Raw genomic sequence first — 20,264 nt, forward strand, 5'->3', positions numbered from 1 at the left:
ATTTGATTGAATCAGGGATGGGACACTCAGAGTCCTGTCTACTGCCACCTGCATCTCCCGAGGACCCCCGTGAGGCCCCTCCTCGCAAACCTCAGGCTCCATGTGCTGCTGGCCCAGCGCACCAACCTTCACTACGCATCGGTCCACCATCGTGTCCAGCCACTCAATGTAGGACTCGATAGGAGACTGCTCCTCCAAGAGATGGTCAAACTCCTGATACACTGCCAAACAAAGGAGAACCCCGCACCAATCACTGGAGGTGTTTTTAAACAAAGGTACATCTTAAAAGAACAAGGAATAAAATTTATTTTACAGAATAAAACCCCCAAGTCCCAGCAGGACATTCGAGACTTGATATAATAGGCCCCCCGTCCGCGGGAATATTTTAAGCACTGGCCACCCCAGGTTACTTGCCATTCCCCAGTGAGCCCCTGCGTTATCATAGCCTTAGGCTTTTTCTCAAGCAGTCCCCTCCTCTTAGACTGCCTTGAACCTCCTCCTTTCTGCCGGGTTCTTCTTGGCCCAGCTGAAATAATCCTTCTGTGAAATCCTTTTAATCCTTCCCTTTCCAGCAGAATTGATCATTCCCACCTCGGTGTCCCCATAGCACTTTTGCTATCTGTATCTCCCTTTATTAGAGCACTAACAACACTGTTGTAATTAGGTGTATGTGTGAGTTTTGTGTGTGTTTGTGTCCCCACTGGTTCTTTGTCTGATATCTTCACTATCTGCTGCATTATCTGTGATAAAACTCTTATCCAATAAATGCTTGTTTGAAAGTCTGAATGAATGAATGGGCAGGGGCATTTTGGCTCTCTCATTCTCTGCCCAGTGATAGGGTACATTTGAGAATTCATATGTTTCTGAACCATTTTAGGCAAGTACCTTAATCAGTCTCTCAGTGCTCAGTATGTAATAGGTGCTTAAAAAATAGTCATTGAATAAATGAAGCAATCTCTCTATCCTTCAGTTTCCTCATTAGTAAAAGAGAGGTAATAGTACAATTTCACATCCTGTCTTCAGCTACAACTCAGATAAAGAAGTGATTTGTAATCAATAAAGCACTATGGAAAACAGAACCATCACTGTGGTGATCTTCAATTTGAAATAGCTTTTTATTAAATTTTTTGTGTTTTTGTATGTGGAGCTTAACAAATCAAGCCACAGTTCAAGATCCATACATTTTCATTTGTCTGAGTAATTTTACTTTCTCATTTTATAGGATTGGACAATTTTCTTGATCTTAGTTAATGATGGCTTTAAGAGATCACCTTCTGGAACCAGAAGGTCATAACACTTTAGTTGATTTAGTTGTTCTATCTCATTTAACACACGAGGATGCTAAGTCCTAAGATTAAATGACCTACTCAAAGTCAGAGGGTGAATTAGTGACAGACCAGGGACTGGAACCCAGGTCTCTGAACTTCTCTTTGGTGTTCTTTCACTCTTTTTTTTTATACTGTCTGTGTATTTGAGCTACTGTTGCTTCATTTAATGATGATGATGGTGGTGGTGGTGGTAATAAAATTCCTGACAGCTAACATTTATTGAGTGCTTGCCATGCAGCAGGCACTCTTCTACATGCTTCATGTGGATGTACTCGTTTAACCTTACAACAACCCCTAGGATAGGGACATCATGAAGCAGGGACTGTGCACCCCAACACCTAGAGCAATGCCTGATACATAGTAATTTTTCAAGTGTTTGCTGAATAATGAACAACCCAAGGAGACAGGCACTATTATTATCCCTCTCCTTACAAAGGAGGACACTGAAGCACTCAGAGATGATTAACTTTCCAAAGATTTCAAAGCTAGGGAATAGCCGAGGCAACATTCAAATACAACCTGACTCAAGCACTTGTCTCTAAACCACTGCACTATTGTAGCACTTTGCTGTCTGTGAGGCACACACTGTCCCATTTAACCTCTGCACATTATCCCCATTTTACAGATATGGAAACCAAGGTCACAGTGCGCTGGAGCCAGGGTTTGAATCAAGGTCTGTCGGGCATCCCAAGCCCAGGCTCCTACCTACCACAGCACCACTTAACACTCATTTTAATCAGCACACTCAAGCCCCAAGGGGCCTTTTTTAATTTAGGTAAGCCAAACATTCCCAGCCAGGGTCTACATAATGGATGTGATGGTAACTCCAATGGTTCCCTTTTTCAATCCCTCTCTTAGTGTTGCATCACATAGCATCATCCTCTTTTGTAAGATGCAATACATTAGTAAATTACTTGTTCAGTTTCTGATTTGCCATTAACTCTAAGCTCAATGTGGGAAGGGCAGGGTTCATTTTATTCACCGCTCTTTGCCCAGTGTCTAACAGAGTGCTTGCCCGGGGCAGGGATTAGTAAGTTCCAGCTGGATTTAACTGAGCTGTACCACTTCCTTCTCCTAGATCACAGGTCTAAAGGCATGGTTCCACCTCGCACTTAAGAGAACTCAAAGAGAAGAGCCCCAAATCATGCTTTTTTAGAGAGGCAGTAGTGACCTCCATGATACTTCAGCAATAGCTTAGAGCCTGATCGCTAAAGCAAGGGATTGATTTTTCCCTATGAGTCCAGTTCACATGTTCCTCCCCTAGGAAAGGTACAGAGGGGAGAAGGGAGCTGAGTCTAATGCTGCCAAGGGCGGTTAGCAGAAGTAGGAAGATGGACCATTCTGGATTTTCATTGATCTGTTGGTCCTCCACAGAAACTCCTGGGTACTCTTCTCTGCAAAGTGAGCAGCACCAGTGCTTGGTCGTGACTCTGAGACTGGACTTCGAGGCCAGCTCTGCTGCTTACTGCCATGTGACCTTGGGTAAGGTGCACCTACTCTGTGAGGCTGAGCTCCCTCATCTGTAAAAGGTGGGTGATAAGAGTATCTTCCCCAGTCCTACCCTGATCAAGATGGTTGAGTAAGATGTTTTAGGGCTCTGTGTCCCCACAGAGGCTTTGAACAACCAGTAAGAACTGGCAAAGACAGCTTTCTCAAAGCTCCAGAAAACAGTTAAACCACTGCAGTAACAGAGCAAGTGACAAATCAAGAAAAAGATACTTTTCAAAAGCAGTAGGTCTCTGCCCTGGATGGCCCCTTCCTCACCCCTCACCGGCTCAGTGCACAGCCAGCCAGTGTTCCCAGTGCAGATCCCTGGTCCCAGTTCCAGAGGGAGCAGAGTAACTTGTGCACATGCTGGTAGCATGTGTGTCTGGCCCAATCTATCTCTAAAAGCTATTAACAGAACTTGCCCTGCATGCAGAAGGGAGCTCATGGAACTCTCCTACAGAAGGCTGTGGGAAAGCAGTCAAGTCACGCTGCCTGGGGCAAGGGATTGCTGGCTATAGGACATAACGTGCAGTGCCAGGACCATGAGGAAACGGTTTCTAGGAAGAGGGACATTTGGGACCATGCAAATGGGAAAACTCCTAGGGCCACATGTGCATGCCCCAGAAAAGAGAAATGCATGGAAAGGATCATGGAGGCCCTTATGCTTTGGCCTGAAGCCCTTCTCTAAACTTATGGGTAAGCCCTGAAGGAGAGTACTGGCATAGTTCAATCTGCAAAGACTAGATGCCTTGGAGTCTAAATTCCAGCAATAACACATTAAAACATAAAAATGGACAGGTTTCAACAAAAGGTCACAAAACATACAAATAAACAGGAAGTGATGGCCCAGGCAAAGGAGGTGATTAAAGCATTAGAAGCCACCAATGAGATGGTCCAGACCTGGGATATACCAGACAAAGACTTTTTAAAAAAGTGGTCCTAAATATGCTTAAAGAGCTAAAGGAAAATGTGGAAAGAGAACTAAAGGAATTCAGGGAAACAAAAGATGAATGCAAGGAGAATATAATAGAGAGATGGAAATTATGGAAAGGAACTAAACAGAGCTGAAGACCACAGTAACATAAACTAAAAATTCCCAAAGGGGTTCAACAGCAGATTGGAGCTGACTGAAGAATTAGAGAACTTCAAGATAGGACAATTGACATCATTCAGTTTGAGGAACTGAAAGAAGAATGAAGAAAAGTGAATAGAGCTTGAGGAACCTGTAGGACACCATCAAGAATTCCAATATATGCATTATGGGACTCTCAGAAATAAAAGAAAAAGAGAAAGGGACAGAGAGAATATTCAAAGAAATAATGACTGAAATTTTCCCAAATTTCACAAAAGATATGGATATACACATCCAAGATACTTAATGAACTCCAAACAGGATAGACCAAAATAGACCCATAACTGCACCATGTTAAAATCACACTGTCAAATGCCAAAGATAGAGAATTCTGAAAGTCACAAGAAAGAAGCAACATATCACATGCAAGGGGGCCTCAATAAGATTAAGTGATGATTTCTCATCAGAAACCATGGAGGCAAGAAGGTAGTGGGATAACATATTTTAAATACTGAAAGCAAAAAATTGCCAACCAAGAATTTTATATCTGACCAAACTGTCTTTCAAAAGTGAGGGAGAGAAAAACAAAAACTGAGGGAGTTTATCATCACTCAACCAGTCCTACATGAGATGCTAAAGAGAGTTCTGCAGGATGAAAGAAAAGGAAAAGAAGACAAAAGATCAAAGCTGCATGAAGAAATTAAGATCTCTGGTGAGGTTTGTGACATGGGTAAATATATACACAAACACTATTGTATTTTTGCTTTGTAACTCCACTTTTCACATCCTACAGGATCTAAAAGGCAAATACAATATAATGATAAATCAGTAGTTTTGGACTCATAATGTATAAAAATGTAATTTGTGACAAGAACTACATAAAGGTGGGGGAACCAGGGGGTAAAGGAACATAGTTTGTATATACTACTGAAGTTAAGTTGGTATAAAAGCAAATGAGATTGTTATAGATTTAAGATGTTAAATTTAAGCCCCAAGTTAACTACAAAGAAAATATTGGAGAATATGCAATCTCATAAGAGACAAAGATTACAGTATATATTCCCAGGAGTGGGAGCAGAAGGAATGGGGAGTTAATGCATAATGGGTGCAAGGTTTCTGTTGGGGGGAATGGAAGGTGTTGAGGATACCACAATATTGTGAAAGTGATCAATTCCACTGAATGGCATGCTTGGGAGTAGTTGGGATGGGAAAGTTTATGTGCATATATGTTCCTACAATTAAAAAAAAGAGAGCAACTAATGGGACAATGACAATTAAATGCAGTACATGATCCTGGATGGGATCTAGCAAGGGAGGAGAAAAAACCCAAAGGGACATTATTGGGAATATGAAGAAATTGGAATATAGGCTGAGCTTTATATCAATGTTAAATTTCTTGACATTGCTCTTAAGGTGGCTACATAAGTGAATATCCTTGTTTTTAGGAAATGTACATAGAAGTATCAACTTTTTAAGGAGCATGATATATACAACCTGTACTCAAGTATTCAGAAATGGATTGCAAGGCAGACATATAGATAGATGATAGACTGATGGGTGATAGACAGATGATAGAATGATATGGCAAACTGGCAAAATCTTAAAATTGGTGGATCTGAGTATCTGGGGGTAGGGGTATGTTGGGGTCCTCTAAATGGGATTTGTACTATTTTTGTATCTGTCCCTTAAGTGTGAAAGAGTTTAAAAATAAAATGTTAAAAAATTATTGAACTGTACAATACAATGAGTGAATTTTATGGTATATAAATTATACCTCAATAAAGCTGTGAAAAAAAAAGAGTGTCTTCCTCATGGGGCTGACGTGGAGATTAAATGAGATCAGGCCTAGTGCGTTTGGCATGCAACCTGGCATAGAGCAGGCAGTCCAGGTGCTGCATCATCCTTTTAGTGGGGATCTCTAAACCTCTTAACAGAGGCAGGGGTCTTTGGGCACAGCAAGAAAGGGAGAAGTTGTGGTCAGCCTTAGAAAAGGGCCCAAGGAGTGGACTGAAGCAGGGAGACCCGGAAGCCGGAGAACGTGGGCAGGCAGCTGCTGTGAATGAAGAAGAGAGAGCCTGAGATGAGACATGGAGGTGACCAGGAAAGAAGCCCCAGGAAAGTCCACCTGGCCAAACAGTTCAGCTGCACCACTAGGTTGTGAAAATGGCACAAAGTGAAAGGGGTCTCTCATAGGAACACATTCATGCTTAGATTGGCCACAAATTTTCCCTTAAAATAACAATGTGTATACTTTAAGTTTGAGGGGCCTGAGGCTTTCAGAAGACTAGCCCCCTCTTCTTGGAAGGACAGCCACTCTGCACTTTCCTGAATGGTGCCATCACACTGTCAGGATCCCGGGACATGCCCCATTTGGATGGCGAGGTTGCAGCAGCTGGCACATTCTCCCCTAGAAGCTCTCAGCGCCAACCTTGTCTGAGAGCTGACGGAAGGAGTGCCGGCTCCCTCTTCCCACTCTCGTGCCCTCTTTCCCCAGAGGCGTGGGAAAGGAAGGCTGACCAAACTAAGGACATAAAGACGAGGAGGGGCTGTGGAGATACCTGGGCAGCACACTGGCATGGGCATTTGAGAAATAGCAGAGATGTGCTAATGATGACAGTGTTCTCTGGCCCTCTTTTGCGTGCCTTTACCACCAAGAATAAACAAGCTGACCACATGGGGATAATATTTGGAGCGGCATACCTGGCAGCCCGTATGTCAGCAATCTTTGTCCACATGGACATGAACATACGTCCACAGAGGAAATCACCTTCCACCCCCTTCTCAAGCATCTTACTTAATGTGATGGAAAGGTTCACCTGCCAATAGGTGAGACAACGTGTGACCCTCCACTTAAAAATAGGCAGTGTATGCAGCTGACTGCAGACTAACAGTGAGAGAGGCAATGCTTTTGTTCTCATTTTTTTATGCTGCCTCCGTAAAACCATGCCTGGCATTCAGGGCCACATATGTGGCCTTCTGTGTGACGTGTGTGCTGCTCAACTGCACCAGAACCCTTTTCTGCAGCAACGGTGACACATCCTCCCTTAAATCAATTAGCCATCCCATCAGGGCAGACCCATTTAACGGGAATGACAAGAAGGAGGGGATTCCAGAGAGAAGGACAGGGGAACATCACTTAAATGTTTACCAAGATGCTTCCCCACCTACCCACCCCTCCACCCCCCCAAACCAGAAAGACCCGGTCCCTGGTGGAACATCTTACACTGGATGATGAGTTTCCGGTGTTCGTCGCGCGAGTCTTCCATGGTGTAAAGCGTTTGCTTAGTGATGCTGTTCAGGTCCACGTTCCGCCAGTCTTCCAGCATTTGGAACGTGATGTCTGCACTGTGGATCACTGTGCGAGATGCCTGTAATCCAGTGCAGTCGACTCATTAGCTCATGGGTCCTTAGCTTAAAACCCCTCCACTTTATTTCCCTTTCTATACGTCCTTCACGGACCTGACTGTGGTGTTGTGCAAAGAACTTGGAAACTCAGGAAAACCCAACTTCCAAGTTGTTTGCACAGCATCATAACCAGTTTTCCAGGTCAATCTCAGAGGAGCCATGCCCTGGTCTCTGTCATGGCTCTCTCCTCACATCTCTCTTTCTCAACGAGAAAATGCTAAGGTGGCCCAGGCCAGACCAAACCCGGCCATTCCCAGCCCCTTTGGTCTTGAGCCCATGGGTCAGTGGGAGGAAGTCCAGAGATCTGTCAGCTTTCGGATGTTAGCTCAGGGCGCCGGGTCTCCGGGCTTAACAGTCTGTGTGTCTCTAGCACCTGAGAAGTGACAAGCACAGACATGGAGATGTTCCCACTACCCCTGGGCCGATGACAGATTGAAAGCCATACATTTCCAAATGTGTGTTTTTCACATAGAAGCATTCTGAAGCAGTGTGGGTAGTCTAGTTTTCTGGTTTGAAGGATGTGGTTTTGTTTTTAATGTAACTATAATGATTAAAACACATATGAAGAATTGAGAAGAGGAGAAAGGGATACTATTATATAAATATTCAGTATTCATAATCCCTTGTTAAATTCCATCTTGTCTGTTGCTACCCAAAAGGGATATCATTTACATCATAAGATCCAGTAGTGGATTAGTGTATGAATGCATGCATGTATATATTTCGAACTGTGGCTTCTGCAGCAAACCTTCATTAACAGAACTTAAATTTACAAGTTGGAACAACACTTGAAACAACATCACCAGGTTGGAACAATACTCATAACAGCAAAGACAAACCTTTCCAGGATCACTGCCTTTTCTTGCATGTTTTAAAAAATGCTTTTAATAAATTTTTTTAAAGAAAGATTTCAGATACACAAAGACATTATGAATCTCCTAATGCTTATGAATTTACAGATGAAGGTAACTACTGACAACCCCCTGTGACACCCAGACTGTCCAAGCATGAGTAAATTCTCACTTAAATAATCATAGAACTCTTTCAACATCTTTGAAGATCACAGAAGCTGAAAATAAATTCAGTCAGTCTCTCACAATAATGACAACAGCTGAATGTTCAATTCAGGAGTTCTGGATTCAAACACACCAGGGTTCAAAGCAAATCCTAGCCTGGCTGCTGACCAGCTGATTGATGTGAAGGAAGGAAATACATCTTTCCTAGCCTCAGTTTCCTGGTTGATAAAATGGAGATATAAAAGTACCTGTCTCTTAAGGAGGGCTGCTGAAAAGCACAGTGAGCCCGAGTGAGAGCTCAATAAGGTGCCTACAGTAGTTCAGGTAGGTTCTCTTTGCAGTGATTGCACTGATGCCCCCAAGGCTTTGCACGTGGCGTTCCGCTGGCTGGAACGTTCTTGGCTGACCCGCTCTAGCATCCGGACACCGTGTCTGCCCCAGCTTACATGTCACATCTATGGAGAGATCTTCACTGAACACTAAGTAGCACTTGAATGCCCTGTCATGCTCGATTTCCATTCTGTTTCCTTCATTACACTTAGCACTTTTAATTCTTGGTCTACTTTTTTTCCTGCTTCCCTCATTAGACTTATCAAATCCATGAGGACAGGTATCACTAAGCATAGTGTCTGTCACACAGTAGGCACTTGAAAATTGTGTGGAATTTTTGAATGGCTGAGCTGAATGCCAAGCTCCTTGCTCAGTGCATCCGAAGAGCCTGGGTGCTTGGACCAATAGTGCTAAGTATTTGGGGGTGACTTTTCAGCTAGATGCTGTTTAGTTTGACTTGCTCTTGTGTGTTCAGGAACGCTCCCTGGGATGTTAGCTAAGAAATTCCATGGCGCTTTGGTCGCAAGCGCTAACCCCAGCCATCTGGCTCATCCGGGAATGTGTCTGAGAGCTGTCAAGTGAGGATAGAAAGGTGGCATTGGCAGATTACATTATACACTGTCTTTGAGTAGAAAGTGGAGAATAGCGGTGCGTGCGTGTGTGTGTGTGTGTGTGTGTGTGTGTGTGTGTGTGTGTGTGTGTGTATAGGCATGCATGTGGATGCACTAAAGGGACAAAGGCTCTGCTGAGCCCCACAGGGAGGCACCAAAACCCTGAAATGACCCAAGACTAGCTCTTCCAAGCTGAGGAAAGAACCACAAAGCCAGATTGGCAAGTGCCCTCAGAAACATGGCAGTGTTTATTTTGCCAACATTCATTTTCTTTCCCGAACCCCAATAATCTGTCAGACCTTGCACTGTCCCCAAAACAATTAAAAGGTGTGGCCTCTGTACCGGATGACATGAACCCTGAACAGTTCCCCTCTGATCTCCAAACCATGCCCAGTGCCATTTATGTCAGGCACATCTGTTACTGAGGTGTGTGGGGTGGAGTTTCATACTCGCTGCTTCCTGGCCTGGAGCCTGCCTTCAGGCCTCTCTAACTAGAAACTCTTCCCTCCTACCTTGACCTGGAGTAACCAGCACTCACCCTGAAGCTAGGGCACTGTAAGGGACAGGCTGAAACCCAAACACACAAGAGTGAGGCAGGCCAAATGTAAGAGACGGTGGGACGCGGAGGAGGACGGTGCTCCTGGAGAGAAGCAAAGTCCATCCAGCTGATCATGCCCTGGGGAATGTAGTATTGGGGTTGCCAGATCTTGCCATTTTTCAAAAGAACCACACCTTTGGATTTTCAGCTGTCATCTCTCAGTTTCAAATGTTAGTGACTGAGTCAAAAAATTTTTTGGACATGTGCAAGTCAAACAACCACCACCAAACATCTGGGAGCTAGATTTGGCCTGTGGCCATCAGTTTGCAACTTCTACTGTAATGATAATGGGTTGCCTAATCAGACTTAGATTCCCTTCATTAAAGAGAAAAATTAAATAGATGTGTAAAGGTCTAGGCCATCAAGTTCTATGAAGAGCCAAAGGATAACCACCGAGTAGACAGGGGCAAGGAGTGGGATCTTGTCCTTTTTTCTTTATACACTTTCAAAACGTTTGAAAAAAAAATTTATAGTAAGCATTTCTCTTTTGTGCTCAAAGTAACAAATCTGGAAAAAATAAACAAAAATTGGGCAAATATTTAATATACTATACGGCTCTGAACTCTTTTCGATGACACAATAAACAGATCACCCTCTTCACCTGTTTGAATAATTTATAACTGGGGGGCAATTTTGTTCCCCAGGCTACATTTGGCAATATCTAGAGACTCTCGGTTTTCACAATGGGGTTGTGGGGAGAGTAGTTTTGGGAGCTGGGGGAGTACTATAAGCATCCAGGGGACAGAGGCCAGGAAAGCTCCTTACTAAATGTCTACGATGCACAGAAGAACTCCCCACGATAAAGAATTAACTGCCCCCAAATGTCAATAGTTCTGAGGTTGAGAAATCTCGATTTAACTTAAGGGACGTACAAACTTGTGGACCTAGATCATATATCTGAAAGGTTAAGGAGCAACTAATGTCAGAAATTATTTCATATTTTTAGTTGAAACCACTTATTGATGGGCTAATTTTTATTTCTTATCTGTAGAAATTCAAAATACTAGTGAGAATGCACCATTAAACACACACATCCCTGACAGATCCTGCAAGGAGTGATTTTGTGGCTCTGGCCCTCATTTGCAATGACTCAGCAGTGGTGAAACACATAACAGAGGACAGCTACCTGGCAAAGATGATTTAGTGATGTTTGCCGCCTCAGAATTTGGGAAAACCTTCTCGACACTGCAAGAAAAAAAAAAATAGTTAGTGTGAAATAGGTGTACACTCTATGGTCCCACCTTGGATTTTCCAGGGGCAAAATTCAAGTAACTCCCCTATTTTCGTATATTATCTCACTGTCCAACCTCCTTTTATGCACCGACTGGCCAAACCCTGTATTTAATTCTTTGCTCTCCCATTTGGGCTTTGACGACTCTTTCCTCATGGCAATATCTGGGGCACATATTTCAAAGTCACGCATATGCCACGCCGGCAGGTGTGAGAAATTGTGGCATCAATCAACCGTGAGTAAAAGCAATTATTTACTCGTCTTTCATTTCGCTAATTGCAAGCTCAATCACTTCTCCCCGTAAATAATTGCAGGAATCAAGTGGGAGCTTTGAAGAAGTCCCTTTAAGAAGTAGTAGTTCTAATAGGAAACCTTGATTGAGTAGTTCTAATAGGAAACCTTGATTGAGCTCCAGCAGTGTGTGGGATGGAGCACTGGGCATTTTGCATGTGGTGCTGTGTCCATAATCTGCCATTTTGACCAAACCATCTCCATGATCCATTTACACGTTTTGGTGATGGTTGCAGTTAGGGAAAGCTCCTGTTTCCCATGCTAAGAGAAGCTAACGGTTTGAACTGGGAAGATTTCAGTGCAGGTGGAAATGTGCCTGCCCAAGGTCTTCATTCTTACACAGGCGTTTGGGGTGGTGTTTATCTCCACTCCCTTGCACATTCGCAAAATGCAATCCAAGGCTCCCTGGAAAGAACAGCTTCCTTCAGACACCCACAGGTGGGAAGTCCAATACACCTCCTCGCTACCGACTATTGTTTTTTTTGTTGTTGCTGTTGTAGCAAAATAAATATATAACATAAAATTTGCCATTTTAACCACTTTTAAACTTCTATTTTGAAATAATTTCATATTTACTGGGCAGTTAAAAAATAATACATACCCCATACAGAGAACTCCACCAAGCCCCCAACCCCCATACCCAGATCCACCAATTTTAACATTCTGCCACTTTTGCCCTTTCTATCTATCTATCCATCCATCTATCTATTTTCTGAACATTTGAGAGCAGGTTGCACACATCATACTCCTTGAACACATAATACTTCCATTCACTACCGACTTTTAGCAGGTTTACTTTGTCAGCATAATTAAAATGGGCACAGGGCATTCTTCTCATTAATTTCTGAACTGGTCAATAAATAGTCAGAAATTGCCCTAGGATTATTCTAATTTGTACTCAGAGCCAGCTTGGTTTGAAAAATAGGGTGTGGGATGGAGGAATTGGGGCGGGGGGTGGGCAGATGAACTTCTAATTTTCCAGGCCGATCAATCGTTAATCCTTCTCCTTAATTACTTTTTCTTTAACTTTGTGATGTGGAATTTAGTGCTCATGAAAAGAAAAGAACTGAGAGCCGTGAAATAAAGCGGGCTTTATCAATAGGTGATGGGCAGCCTCAAAGCACAGCTGAAAAGACCCCCTTTGCCTGTGGAGAGAGGGTAATTTGATCTCCTTCATTTCCCTCTCTGGCACTTACTTTGGGCAAGAATGGCAAGCTGTATTCAAATGGAGCTTTAAGAAACATATTTTAAACCTTTGTTTTGCTTAAAATCATTTCATCTTTTTTTAATAGCAACAAATGAGCTGCACGAGTCTTCCCAGAAGTACAGACACATCGAGACAGAAAAATAGAACCAGTTTTCTCAAGCAAGACTAATGCTAGCTGTGCTCCACAAATAAAAGGTTCATGGTCCCTCCCCTTATGAGAAATATTAATTTGGCCTTCTAATTAGGCAGAGGAGTAAATACCCCGAAGCCCTTAAGCTGTTTTCTGTTCCTTTCTATCACGATTTTGTGGGCAGGAGCTTCCTAAAAATCTCAGAACTTTGGGGTCCAACTTACTAGCCGTGTGGCTATGACTTTGGGGAAGTTTCTTGGCTTCTCCAAGCCTCTGTAGAATAGGGATAATCTGCCCCACATGGCAGAGGTGGGGGGAGGATTAAAGGAAATAAGGAGTAGGGTGGTGATGAGCAGAAACTCTGGCGTCTGACAGACAGACCTGGCAGCAGATCCTGGCTCTGCTACTTAACTAAATAAGCCTGTTTCCTTTTCTGTAAAAGGAGAGTGTGCCACCAGTAATAAACATTTGTGAGGATTAAATAAGTTAACGTGTCAAGTGGTTAGCATAACACCTGGTACTTTGGATGCAAACAAGAAAGTGTAGCTATTATTTTATTATTATTATTATTATTATTATTATTATTATTATTTTATTAACAACCTAAATAAAACATCTGGCCCTACAATGTTATCCCACTTTCCCCTCTGTTGCCAAACTCACTTCAGTACTTACGTTCAAACTTAATATTTCGCAAATTTTCTGGGAGGTCGTGGAGAGCCACTTTTAGCCACTCGTCCAGCTGCTTGGCAAACTTTCGGATCACCTGAGTTAAGCTAGAAAGAGAAAGGATAATTTTTAAGTGCACTGTGTATTGCCTGGTCCTCCCCAAAAGCCCCTGGAGGGTTTTGTTGGCCCTAATGGTGTTTGGGCTGCTCCCAGTAGGACGCCCGTGGCATCGGATGCTTGGTGCAGAGCTGGTGAGCCCGGAAGGAAGTGAAGAGAGTGCGCTCTGGTGCCAGTGCTGGTTGACGAGGGAGATGCAGCGTGCATGTAGAAAAGCCCACGGCAAGGCCTGGCTGCATCCAGGACCCTTTCTTCAAGCAAAACACAGTCCTTTATGTTCTTGAAGAGCCCTGTGTAAGGGGACGAAGGCAGTGGGCCCAAGGGAGCAGTTCTGCAACAGGCCTATCCTCAGGCTGTCAAAGCCTAGTCTTGTCCGAGCCCCTGCCCCCCATCCCCCTGCCAGGCAGGGACCCCCATTTGCAGCACAATGCCAGGTCTGCCCACCCAGCCTGGGCTCAGGCTCACCAAACCGGGTGCCACTTGGCACAAACTGGAGAGCAGCAGCACATTTTAAAATAGGCCTTGAAACCACACCAGATTTTGAGAGTTAAGGACCAGTTTGGGGCAGGCGTGGGGAAAGAAGGGCTGGGAGAGGTGGGAGTGAAGGTATGGAGAGTAGAGGGGTGGCAGGTTGCAATATGAGATGGGAATTTGTAGTTGAGATGTCACTGAATGCCATTTTCAGGCTCTCACTATCAAAATCATCTGCTTATAGCTGTAGGTCCAGTTCCCTCCACGAAGTCCTCCTTGGTCATGCCAGCCACAGTGACCACTCCCCATGCTGACCATCCACCCTGTCCTTGCCTCCCATCTCCCACTGACTCTCTCCTGTCAGGCCATGGGCACCAACCTCGACCTGCTGGGCGATCCCACCATGTCAGTCAGGCTTCCCTTTTCCACGATCTCCTCCAACCTTCTCCACAACCCTCACAGCTCTGAGCCGCCAACACCCCTCTCCCCCAGCAAGTAACGTCACCTTCTACTTCTCAGGGAAGACAGAAACCTCCAGAGAAGGACTGAGTCGATATTCCACGTTCCTCATCCACATCTCCTGCCCCTTCCTAATAGAAAAAGGAGCAACTCCCCTTCTTGTCCAAGCCAAAAGCCCCACACACCCCATTCTGCACTCTCAGGAATCTCACATCACAGACTGTCCCTTCTCCTGTGCATTCAATATTTTCCTCCATACTGGATTATCCTTTTACCACTTTGATGCATTTGAGAATGTCTGACTTTAAAAAAAACACCTCATTTCTTCAACTGTGTATCCCTCAAGCTGCCACCTCTCTCTCTCCCTCTCTCTCTCTCTCGTCACAAACATATCTGCAAACATACCCCCAAGTGGAGAGAACAGTATAATAAACTTCCATGTACTTCTCAGTCAGTTTCAACAATTAGCAACTTTTGTCAGTTTAGTTTATCACACACATACACCGTTTTTTGCTGGGAGTGTTTAAGCAAATCCAAGACGTCATGTCACTTCACCTCTAAAATTTCAGTATGCATTTTAAGTGACAGAGTTTGCATAGGTATGTGCATGTATACACGTACATACGTGTGTGCACACACATGTAAAACCATCATGCCATGCCATCTGTACACCTAACAGAATGAACAGTAATCCTTAATGACATCCAAAGCCCAGTCTGTATTCAAATTTCTCTATTTGTCTCAACGACATCTTTTAGTTACTTTGAATTCAGATCCAAACAAGGTCCATGCATTGCATAAAAGATAAAGCATTGCATTGTTCTCTTTCTTAGGTCTTTTTTTAATCCTATTTCATGCCATTGATTTATTGACAACGTTGTGTCATTTGTCCTCGGGAGCATCCCACATTCCGATTTGGTTGATCACTTCCTCACAGTGCCATTTAACTTGTTCATCCATCCTGCGTGCTTCCTTCCTGTAAACTGACAGTTGGGTCTAGAGACTCGGTTCCATTCAGTTACAAATTTTAGGCAAGAAAACTTTGTAGGCGGCCCTTGTCATGAGGCTTATAATGTCTGGTTGCTCCTCTTCTAGTGCATCCAGTTTTGAGACTTAGAATTGTCTCTCTTCCTATTACCACATACAGTAGATTTTCTGTCTAGATTACGTCACCCACTTTTCTCCCTTGTCCAAACAACCACCATTTTTTACTAGATAGTGCAACAGCGTCCTATGAGTTCACCCTACCCTACTCACCTTCCCACCACCACCCCATCTTCCACCCTGTGAGAGGGAGCTTTCCAAATCACAGATCTAGCTCACCTCTGATTAAAACTCCTTGTTGCTCTCACATTATTCTTCAGATAAAAATGAAGGCTCATCTCATACTCTAGCTTTGCTTATTTACCTCCCCAGCTGCATTTTCTCCCTTCATCTACATTTCAGTCTTACCGTCTCTGCCCAGTCCTGGAAAGGGTACGATTATATCCAGGTGAAAACATTTTGCCCACCTCAGAGCCTCTGTCTACAGCACTTTCCAGCCAGGAGCATCTTTCCACTCTTACCCACTCAAATCCTTCTCATCCATCCAAGTGAGACACTCTCTAGGTCAGAGATCTCGATTATTCCTCTTGAAGGGTCCTTTAATTGTTTCAGTCTGTAATTATACACCAACTTGTGAGATCATTTAATTAATACCCATCTTTCCTACTGGACTGTCAGCTCCACAAAGAGCGGCATGGCTCCCTCGTCAACTCCACCCATGTGTTCAATGGTTGCCTTCTCAGGGATGCCCATTTTGACGACCTTTTTTAAAATTGCCAATCTCCCCACTCTCTCCACTCCCTGCACTCCCTCAACATTCTCAGTCAAGCTTCATGTTTTAAAAAGATTATGTTGGCTGTTGTGTTGAAAATGACTCTAGGAGGGCAAGGACAGAGCAGGGAGATCTGTTCAGAGGTTATTGCAACAATTTGGCCAAGAGGGTGGCCTGGACAAGGGTGATAACAATGGAAATGGTGTGATACATCCAGATAAAACTATTCCGAAGGCAGAGGCAACCTATTTCCTGAAGATTTTCCTGAATGTGGGTGAAGGAGGCAAGAGTGGAGCCAGGTATGTCTTCCTAAAGAAGAGAGAAATGTTTATCCCCTGGGCCTTGCAGAGTCCCCAAGACATCCAATGTGGAGTGAATCCAAAGTACTGTGTGCATGTGAAAGACAAAAGTTCAAAAATGGTATTAGTCATTGGCACACTGGACCCAACTTCTGAGTGAGGAGACTTCTCAGAATATTTGGCTGCTCCTGACATGCTCAAAATTTAGAAAAACTGCCTGGAGTGATTGTCCAGTGGCTGCCAGGACTGTCAGAGGCTGTGCTTGCCATTCTCCCCCCAGGACGCTTGGCTCAGGAGCCGCACTTGCTACTGGGAAGCAGGAGCCAGCCTTTGTCTGGGGGCAGAGGGAACGCAGCAGGGTCGCCAATGGGGCCTTTCATTCGGTGCAACTGTTTGGTTTTATTAAGCTGGAGAAAAGTGGGGAGGGATTCAACCTAGAAAGGATTCTATTTTGGGACTCGGACTTGAAGCTGCCAGACCTTTAGGAGTAATCTAAACATTCCAACTGCTCTGCTCTGGTGTCCACTGAGCAGGTGAGGAGCTCACCTCCCCATCGCCTAGCCCGGAGGCACCTCGAGCCCCGACCTGCTCCGTGTGCCCCCAGCATCTGATGATGCTGATGTCGCCCCACTTCTTGAGATACTTTCCTCCGGTGTGTACACCCTGCCAGCCCGACCTCCTTCGCTACTGGCTTATGCCTCGTCTCCTGCGTCAGCTCTCCTTCCTTCTTCCCTCACCTCCTTCCCCCAGGCTGGCACTCCCAGGGTCACACCTTCTTTCTGTGCAGATGGTTTCTGCATCTTAATTCCACACTTGTAACTCCCCAAATGACCTCCAACTCCAACAGCCATGCTAATTACAAAGGCCTCCAAGGTGAAGGTGATAACAGCAGCTACACTTTAATGAGTGCAGTGTGCCAAGCACTAAACGCTTCACACGTATTTTCTTCTTTAACACTCATAGTAACGTGATGAAGTAGGTATTATCGTGAAACTCAACAGAGAGAGAGAGAGAGAGAGAGAGAGAGAAACCGAGGCTCAGAGAAGTTATTTTATTTGTCCTAGGAGATGCATCAAGTAAGTGGCAGAGTCAAGATTTAAACACAGGTCTTTCTGGCTCCAAAGCCTGGGCTCATAACCGTTACCTATTGCAATCTCAGATGATGAAAATACCCACACGTGCACCTCTAGATGTCTCGTTGATCCCCATCTCTAGACCAATGCCTTTTCCTGCTTTTCTTTCAGGGGCATTGCTGTTTCTTTATCATTGCAGTCTTCTCTTTGCTTCTTTAACATCTTATCCTCCCTGCCCATCCACACCTCCACCCCCCTCAACCCCCCTACACACACACTTCCCCAGGTTTATCCAATTACGCACAAATCTGTGTATTCTAATTCTGCAGGGTTTATCATAACTGGCCCCTCCCCCATCTAGTTCACCAACATAGCACAGGGATGGGGCTTGTCAGCTCTGACCCAAACAACCTCTGTGCTCTGGTCTCACCCCCCACCCCCACCTCCTCCATCCTCCAGGTACAGAGGTGAGAGCACGAGCTTTGGAGCTGGTTACAAATCCTGCCTCTGCCACTTGTAAACTGTGTGACTCTGGTCAATAAACCTCTCTGAGTGTCAGTTTACTCATCTATAAAATAAAAATAATGAAATTTTCCTTCCAAGATTGATGGGTAGATCACAGATGATGTGTAAAATGTCAGGCACAAATAGGCCCTCACTAAGAGGTGGCTATTGTCATCACACTCCGCTGCTGGACACATCTCCCGAAAGCACAGATCTGGTTTTGACCTCAACAGTCCTTTCCAGCTCTGAACTCTTCAGCAGGCTGGCATTTTATTCCTAGCAACTGTTCTGCATTTTAGAAAAGGGAATAAAAAATGAATGCTCACATTCTGGGTTGGGGGGCAGAAAGGGAGGCTAACACCCCGGAAAGGATTCTGTTTTCTCAGGCAGTAATGGAATTGCCTGAATTTCAAGAATAACCAAACATTCTGATTTCTCTGCCCTGGAGTTAAGTCATCCATCAGTGAGGGGGCCAGACTGTACACTCCTGGATTCCGTGGGTCTCATCTCACCCTTACCCCACCTGCCCCCTTCCTTCTGCTCGAAGACCTTCACTGGATACTCCCTGGCATGCAAGGTCTTCACTCATTTTGGCCCCAATATATATTTCCATCTTAAGCTCCATTTCCACTCTGCATATTTTCTAGGCTTCAGTTCAAACAGACCTCCTATGCCACTTCTTTCCCACATATATACCTTTGTTCACATGGATCTCATCTGGAGTCCCTGTCCTACCCTTCTCAGCCTTTCAAGATATTCCCATCCTTCAAGACTCAGAACAAATACCACCCACTTCAGAAGCCTTTCTTGAGCCCTCTCATCATCATCCCAACCCCAACCTAAGCCAAAGGGGACCTTATCTCCTCTTCCTGTACCTTTCTATGTATTGTAACACTTATCACCTTGCCCATTCATGTAGCTCTAAACATGCCTTCTCACCTCTACTAGACCGGTGGTTATCAACAAGCACTGTGCCAAGAACACATGGGACGTCACAAGAGGAGAAAATTCCAGTATGGGAATGATTTACCATTCTTATAAATTAGAGTGGATGACTCATGATTATCTCAATAATAGTGTCATTTAGTCACCTGAATTTTGATCTGCTTTTTTTTTGAGTTGGAAAGGAAGGAGAGCTATGCTTTAGCTTGGGCCTGCCTGGGTTTGTGAGTGAGAACTAGAGCCAATTCTCATTTCCTCTACTTGCCAATGACAAGGTCTGGCACACAGAAGGCACTAAAACAAGTCTGAGAGATGAAAGAATAAATAAAACTAAAAAGCTGACTTTCAGATGAAGCCTGATCTTTTGAATACATTGTTTTCCTAGTTTAATGCAAAAGGCACTGGATTTGTAAGGTAAAGCTCACAGTGGTAATTAATTAACTATGTAATTAAAAAAAGATCTGTCTCCTCTGGTAGACTGTAAGCTTGATGAGGGCAGAGAAAATGTTTATCATATTCAGTACTTTATTCTCAGGACATAGCACAATGCCTAGCACACCACAGGCAATCAATAAATATTTGTTAGATAAATGAATGAATGTATATTTGAATCCTAGCTATTTCAATTATTTGCCTGGTGAAGATGGACAAGTCATTTCACCACTTCAACTTCAATTCTACATCTGTAGAAAGGAGCCCATCGTAGAGAAGAAGGCAGGAGTTAGTATTTCATTTGTACCACACAAACTATACTACAAATACTCTGTGTATGTATAACACCTATAAAGACATACTTAGGAGTATGTGGCACTCTCTTATAAAAGGTGCATATACTTTTACTCCTCAGGAGGCCCTTTCCTAATACAAAATACAGGTGGAGATTTAGCCATAATCCAGTTTACTTAATTAATGCACAATATATTAACATATTATTCATAGCTATTTTAAATTCCCTGTTTGATAGTCTGATTCTATTGGTCATTTTGTCTCTTGAAAATGTGTTCCTTATCTTGTTTTTCTGGGTGCCTTGTAATTTTCTGTTCACTGCTGAACAGTGTGTAGAACAATACAGACTGAGGTAAATAGTATTCATGCCTGGAAATGGGCATAACCTAAAGCCTAAAGGGGACCTTAAAATAGAAATATAAATATTTGTGTATATACACATTAATATGTATATATGTATATCTATGTTATAAAATACAGC

At 43.8% G+C, this 20,264-nt stretch overlaps 1 protein-coding gene across 2 annotated transcripts in view; it reads right to left on the minus strand.

Moving 5' to 3' along the window:
- RFX4 (regulatory factor X4) overlaps nt 1-20,264 on the minus strand; it is a 163,760-nt gene that overhangs the window by 35,622 nt on the left and 107,874 nt on the right. For both annotated transcript variants that reach the window (XM_037846577.1, XM_037846576.1), the window contains exons 9-12: nt 13,383-13,483; nt 10,975-11,033; nt 7,112-7,256; nt 127-221 (exon numbers count right to left, since the gene is read on the minus strand). In XM_037846577.1, coding sequence (XP_037702505.1) covers nt 127-221; nt 7,112-7,256; nt 10,975-11,033; nt 13,383-13,483 — 400 coding nt within the window. The remainder of the gene's footprint in view (nt 1-126; nt 222-7,111; nt 7,257-10,974; nt 11,034-13,382; nt 13,484-20,264) is intronic.

The sequence above is a fragment of the Choloepus didactylus genome, chromosome 8 (assembly GCF_015220235.1).
Source record: "Choloepus didactylus isolate mChoDid1 chromosome 8, mChoDid1.pri, whole genome shotgun sequence".
Taxonomy (NCBI): domain Eukaryota; kingdom Metazoa; phylum Chordata; class Mammalia; order Pilosa; family Megalonychidae; genus Choloepus; species Choloepus didactylus.